This window comes from Akebia trifoliata, chromosome 2 (assembly GCF_017979445.1).
Source record: "Akebia trifoliata isolate Shusen 1 chromosome 2, ASM1797944v1, whole genome shotgun sequence".
In the NCBI taxonomy this organism is placed as follows: domain Eukaryota; kingdom Viridiplantae; phylum Streptophyta; class Magnoliopsida; order Ranunculales; family Lardizabalaceae; genus Akebia; species Akebia trifoliata.
In genome coordinates, this window is record NC_141376.1 from 11,176,890 (window position 1) to 11,184,123 (window position 7,234).

The following is a 7,234-nucleotide window of genomic DNA, read 5'->3' on the forward strand; positions in this document are numbered from 1 at the left end:
TTTTCCTGGATTATGGACTACGTGGCATGTGTTGAGATGTGGGAGGAGGGTTTCAATCCTCCACCTAGGTGCATACGATCTGGATTCTAAAAGAAAATAAAAGGTATACACAAATCAAAGGGGAAAACTACCTAATTTCAAAAAAAAATTACTTGCACGATTTTTGCTCACAGAATTTGGGATCCATTGATTACATGAGCCCGCATGTGTTGAATGACATCCCCATGTTACAAAACTATCCTTGTAATTAGGCTTAACATGGCACACACACGAGAGAGTCCGCGAGAAAATGTGCTTGAAAAAAGACTTTAGACATCACCTTTTTAATGATGTCCATAAGAAAAAATGTGATGTTTATTCTTCTGATGAAAAAGTGCTTCTAAAGGTGGATTTTAGACACCGTTTTTTTCAAAAATGATTTTCAAAGGTCAAACATAAATTGATGTCTAAAGTCCGCACTTTTTTGGGCGATCCCTCTACTCTCAAAAAATGCACTTTAGCTTTGAAATATGATATATTTAAAAGATGTGTAAAGTTTGTTTTTTTTTCCTTAGCAGCACTGTAACTAAAAATTATGTGCAGACTAATCAGCAGTCTAATCTACTCTAATTTTATCTGCGTAAAGAGGAGAGAGAGAGCAGCCACACTTCTCAGTGGACTCCAGCTGGAATTTGAAAGAGGTTTGACTATGTAGATAATTAAAGATTTCTGTATTTTCCAACGAATAATACTCTAAGTTTAAATAACGCATTTAATTCGATGTCGCATAAAAAAACTGAATTTTACATTCAATTGATTCGGAAGTCTATTACTTTATTTCAAAAATACAAAAACAAATCACAAAATTTTTTACAAATTACACAGTTGATTGCTAACAAGGGTCACATTAAGGTAGTTGATTGAGTTTCCTGCGTGGGGTATTGATATTATCACAATTCTTAATTATTAGAAGTAATACGTCACGATTGTACTCATATCACACGCCATGACGTGAAAGTCTATATGAATCATAAATCTTTTCATCGACATATAAGTGAAAAAGATCTATAACTCCTACACAATTTCACGTCATGATGTACTATATGAGATACAATCTTGAGATCACTCCAACATGACTCTTTAAAAAGATTAAAAAATACTTTACGTGAAAAGTAGGGAAGTCAGAAAACCTATGATCGTAACATATGCTACGTTAGGAAAGTATTTTGGGTATTTTAAGTGTTAGATTATCACGACTCATTTATATTTATATTATTATAGTCGCACTTGAGTATACAGGATACTTTGTTAGACTCTGAGCTGTCGTGAAACTGTGAGCAGAACCGTACATGCTTTTCACTAGTATTTGTAGGAAAAGCATTTATAATTTTCTACTTACCACCACGTCAGTTCAGTGTCTTGAACAGCCAGTTCAGTACTTTTTTCTATTATTATTCATGCCTGTGTGTATGCATGTATGCGTGGCTATAAAACAAAGAACCCTTCCTTTCCTTTTTGGAGGAGTAACAAATCAGGTAAGTGTGATCCATTTTCCTCAAAGAGAAAGAGAGAGAGAGAGAGATGGGTTCTATAACAGCAGATGGGAAGCCTCATGCAGTTTGCATCCCCTACCCAGCACAAAGTCACCTCAATCCCATGCTGAAATTATCAAAGATTCTTCACCACAGAGGCTTCCACATTACCTTTGTAAGCACCGAATTCAACCATCAACGCTTACTCAAATCTAGAGGCCCCAATGCTCTTAAGGGATTACCTGATTTTCGATTCGAAACCATCCCAGATGGTCTACCTCCATCCGATTCCGACACCACCCAAGACATCCCAGCCCTATGTGAATCCACTAGTAAGAACTGTTTAGTTCCCTTTCGCAATCTCATTGCCAAACTCAACAACACTTCTTCCTCCCACGTGCCTCCGGTAACTTGCATAGTCTCCGATGGGCTCATGAGTTTTACTCTTCAAGTTGCCGAAGAGCTCGGCATCCCTGAAGTCTTACTTTGGACTATCAGCTTTTGTGCCTTCACAGGTGTTTTACATTACCCCCATCTCATCCAAAGAGGTCTTATACCACTCAAAGGTATCAAATAAAGCTAGCTTAATTATATATATAACTGATGTCTTTTATCTTCATGTTTGTAAACTTAATTAATACTCTAATGATTTTCAAATTTTTGTGATGTTTGTAGATGAGAGTTATTTAACAAATGGGTATTTAGAAACTCTAATTGATTGGATTCCTGGTATGAAAGATATCAGACTCAAGGATCTCCCAACTTACTTAAGAACTACAGATCTCAAGGACATTATGCTTGACTTTTGCATGGCTGAAATGGAGAGAAGCTATAAAGCTTCAGCACTTATTTTCAACACCTTCGATGCCCTCGAGAACGATGTTTTGGAGGCAATTAAGTCTCAGTTTCCTCTGCCACCAATTTATACCATTGGTCCTGTTCAATTGCTCCTTCGCCAGATATCAGAAAATGAGTTAAAATCTGTTGGGTCAAATCTATGGAAGGAAGATTCGGATTGTCTAAAGTGGCTCGATTCCAAAGAACCGAACTCTGTTTTCTACGTGAATTTCGGCAGCATTGCAACCGCAACACCTCAACAATTTATCGAAATTGCTTGGGGGCTTGTTAATAGCAAACATAATTTCTTGTTGATCATTCGACCCGATGTAATTGTTGGAGAATCAGAGAATTTGTGGCTCGAGTTCATAAATGAGACTAAAGAAAGGTGTATGATAGCGAGTTGGTGCCCACAAGAACAAGTACTCAACCACCCTTCGATCGGCGGGTTCTTAACTCACAATGGGTGGAATTCAACAATGGAAAGCGTGTATAGTGGAGTGCCGATGATTTGCTTGCCATTCTTTGCGGATCAACAGACAAATTCTCGATATTGTTGTGCCCATTGGGGTATCGGCATGGAGATCGATAATGATGTTAAGAGAGATGAAGTGGAGCGCCTTGTGAGGGAGTTGATGGAGGGAGTGAAAGGTAAGAAGATGAAGATAAAGGCAATGGAGTGGAAAAAGAGAGCTGAAGAGGCAGCTGCACCTGGTGGTTCTTCTTACATTAACATTGATAAGATGATTAACCAACTGCTTCTCTCTAAAAGTCTCAATTAAGGAAAATGCTGCTACTTCTTCGATGCATTGCAGTATGGCGTGTACTGTATTATTAAGACGACAGCTCTTGGCATGTTCTAATAATTGCTTCTGTCGTCAGATATGTCCTTCGAATAATTGATATCAAATGACTTGTCGCCTTGTATTATTGGGCGTAATTTGGTAGTTGATGGCTTCAAATATCGAGTCTGTGATAAGGTTACGGGCCACGTGCCATACTCAAATGATTCCAGGACGTGACAAGTTTAGCTACCATAGATCTGAACGCCTCGGAATACACAATTTTCCTATCCCTTTTATGCATCCCAAGAAAACCATGTATCTTCCCAAACTTATCCACATGGAATCATTTGAGTATGCCACCTGGCGAGTCATATTTTCACGACTTACATATTAGGATTTTGTTAACATGTGTAATAAATTTGATTTTGTATTGGAAATGTCCTTAAAAAAATTGTTTTTATCAAAATATTGATTGATGCCAATTTTGAAAGTGTATATATTGCACTTGAAGGGCACACGTTAATAAGACCCCATCGATTACCAAATTGACAATCCAACACCACAACCTTTTAAATTTCATGAAAAAAAAAATAAATATATTTTGAGATTCTTCCTAAGTATTGAAAATGGACAGCTATCAAACTCCCAATTTAAAAATTAAAATTTGATGTTGAAAAATATTTTTTTTTCTTTATTCTTTTTAAAGTTTTTAAAATTTTGTTTTCTACATTCCAACGACATCAAATCATGTTTTTGGATGCCGCAATCTAAGGTCACAAGTTGCTTAGTAAGATTTGAAATCTTATTGGTCAAGCTACCTACACTTTAATATATTTTAATAAATTATGATTTTTATTTGTTATATTACTTTGGTGGTGGGTGGCATAATTAGTATTTTTTTGCTAAGCAATCAAGTGATTAATTAGATATAAAAGTTGAAGCTACAGTTATTTCAGGGGCATACCCCTTCCTTGATTATGATCTTTATTTAATTTATTTTTACTAAGTAGGTGATTTTAATAGATTATCATATTTATTTAATTAATTTTATTCTTATTTTGCTAAGAAGGCATGAGTGATTGATAATGATTGGTATAATGGCTTTATCAGGGGCGGATTTAGAGTGGGGGATGTGGGGGCACTTGCCCCTTAAGAGTTTTCAAATTGTACAGATTAACGTGCTATTGTGATAGATTTTAACTGTGGATAAAGAAATCTGTCACTACTACCCCCACAAATAAATTCTTTTCACTCTTAATTGCTCCACAACTAATTTTTCACTTTTAATCTGTCACTATTACCCCCACATGAGCAAAATCCTAATTCCGCCCTGGGCTTTATGATGTCGGAGAGACCGCACAACCTTTTTCAACTAGTGGTCGATGGCCCATGGCAATCCATCTCCTATTAAAGTCTTAGACGAATATATGAGTCATAGAGTTTATTTCAATAGGAGAGCTTTTATTACCAAGCCAACTTTTGCTAACGTCATCCCGAGATGTATGCTATTATTTGGTGATTTAAATGTGAATTGGGGTGGTGATAGCAAAAGTTGGTATGGCACTATAATCTCTCTTCACTTATTCTATTTAGGGTGTGTTTGATTGCACATGGAAAATAGGGTGGAAAATCAATTTCCATGGAAAATGACATTTTTCAAGTGTTTGATTACACATGGAAATGGAAATTCATTTTCCACCTCAATCAAAAAGTCCACCAAAACATGGATTTCACTTTCCCACCTACATAGGTAAGAAAGTGAAATCCACCCATATTTTTCATTCCCAATTCTTCCCCACTCATATCTTCTTCTTCCCTACCACCACCACTAACATACTAACCTCCTTGTCCTCGTCCTCGTCGCCGTCGCCACTGTCGATGTCGTCATCGCCGTCGCCACAGTCGTTGTTGTCACCGTCGCCATAACCACCATCTCCTGTCACATTCTCTCTCTCTCTCACACACACACCTCCGTCGCCACCACCACCACGTTCTCCCTCACCTTCCTCATCATCTTCTTCCTCACTTACCTCTGTCGCCGCCGCCACCGCCATGTTCTCTCTTCTTCTTCCTCACTTACCACCGTCGTTGTCGCCGTCGCCGCCTCATCATCCCCTCTCCCTTTTCCTTCTCATATTCTTCTTCTTCTCCCCCTCTTCTCCTTCTTCTTTTTTTTTCTCATATTTTTTTCATGATTTTATCCAAGTAAAATCAAACAATGGAATTTGATTTTCCAACCCTACCTATTTTCCACCATTATTTTTTCATGGATTTCAAATTTCATGGGAAGTCACTTTACATGCAATCAAACATACCCTTAATTTATTTTATAATAAGGATCAGTCCCGCCGCATTAGATTTGATCTCTGTAGCATTATTACAGAAAACACCAAAAAGATTACCAAATTCACTTAATTATCACTTTGTCATTAGTACTTATACCTATTCCTATTGATGTCATCCCCTCGATCCACTTCAACAAAGATTCTTCAAACATGGTCCAACAATATTTAACTTCAACTTTTAATGTTGGGTTCAATTAGACCAATAGATTCTTTTAATGTTGGGGGTTCCTCCAACTTTAATTTGGATAATGTAATCATAACAAATTTTTAATGTAAGGGTAATCATCAGTGTTTTATGTATAACTACTCAAAAGGTCTCACACTTTGAAAAATTGCACAATGATCGTATTTTGAATTAGCTTTCAAGTTTTTTTTTGTCGTGAGAACGACTTGTAATCGACATCCAATTTTATGATGGCTACCAGTCTAGAAATGTCAATTCTTGGTATATCTGACAACTACTGAGTAAGTTAAAATATATAATATATATATATATATATATATATATATATATATATATATATATATATGGTAGGAATACTTGCCCATACCTTGTATTCCTTCGGGATTCTGATCCCAAACCCTATTTCTTAGGTTTCTTCACAATATTGTGCTAAGGTTTGCTATCTAAGTCTCTCCTATGATTGGTGGAGTTCAAAGTTATCTTATTACTTATTTTAATTTTAAGGAGCTTTGCATTATTTTATTTTAAGATGTTTCAAGGAATAATTATTAGTCATGGCAAAAATGTGGAAACCTGATTTTATTTCAGTAAAATACATAAAAAGATAGACTCTGATTCAGCAAATTGACTACTAGAATTAATTTGAAGAATGAGAAAGAAAAAGGGGAATATTGCCCCTTTGTTATAACATTTATTGACTCATGACTAAGAGGGAAAAATTGTTCTTCAATGATTTTCCAAAGACAAAACTTTATTTTGGTCAGTGAAATCTTAGATGACATGCAAAAGTATATATTGTGCATTTATCCGTGGGATGTCTTGTTAATGGGATCGTCGTCATGGTTCCTTAGGTTCTATCAGAACTTTCTTTGGATTTTCATGAAGTTGTACTCAGAGGTATTCCTAAGTAATTGGAAATTAGGATATCTGTTTTTTCCAAAGTTGGTATGCAGTACTTGTGTTGTTGGTTGTAATTGAGGATGTTTCTTGTATTCCTCAGAAGTTAACAAGAGTATTGATTGAGGACTTATGTTGTAATTATTCTCGCTGATTTGTTTCAAGGTGGGGTCCTTCAATACCGGCCTACCTTGTCAATCAAAAAAAAAAACATTGGCCTCATACTCCTTCAAAAATTCCTATATATAGTGAATTTAATCTTGGCATCATACTCCTTCACAAATTCCTTCTTAATTTTCTTTCCCGTTTAAACATGAGAATGGACTAGGGGTATGACCCAATTATTAGTTTTTCTAACCAATGTGTTATTGAATAACAAGACCATCCGCCATTCCTCCATGCATTTAAAGTACATGTTTCTCTAGTTGGACGATCTATGTGGTTGTCCGTTGGCTGACTTTTGTTTTCAAACTTATATTGTTGACATATTTTAGGCCCCCTTTTAAAGAGAATTTAATGCTCAAATATACTTTGGTGTTGATTATTGTGCAATTTACGAGTGTCAACACCAGCTGCATAAATTTAGATGCCAAGTCACATGTTTTTACCTCGACTAAATTCTAATGAAGAAAATGTATAAGATTAAAAAAAATATCAAACGGTCCACAATTTTTC

At 36.0% G+C, this 7,234-nt stretch overlaps 1 protein-coding gene across 1 annotated transcript; it reads left to right on the forward strand.

Annotated features, from left to right (window-relative positions):
- The first annotated feature begins 1,533 nt into the window (after window positions 1–1,533).
- LOC147409521 (7-deoxyloganetin glucosyltransferase-like) lies at window positions 1,534–3,493 on the forward strand. Its single transcript, XM_086429870.1, has 2 exons — window positions 1,534–2,077; window positions 2,187–3,493. The coding sequence occupies exons 1-2, from the start codon at window positions 1,561–1,563 to the stop codon at window positions 3,128–3,130; spliced, it is 1,461 nt and encodes a 486-aa protein (XP_086285996.1). The 5' UTR covers window positions 1,534–1,560; the 3' UTR covers window positions 3,131–3,493.
- Window positions 3,494–7,234: the final 3,741 nt, after the last annotated feature.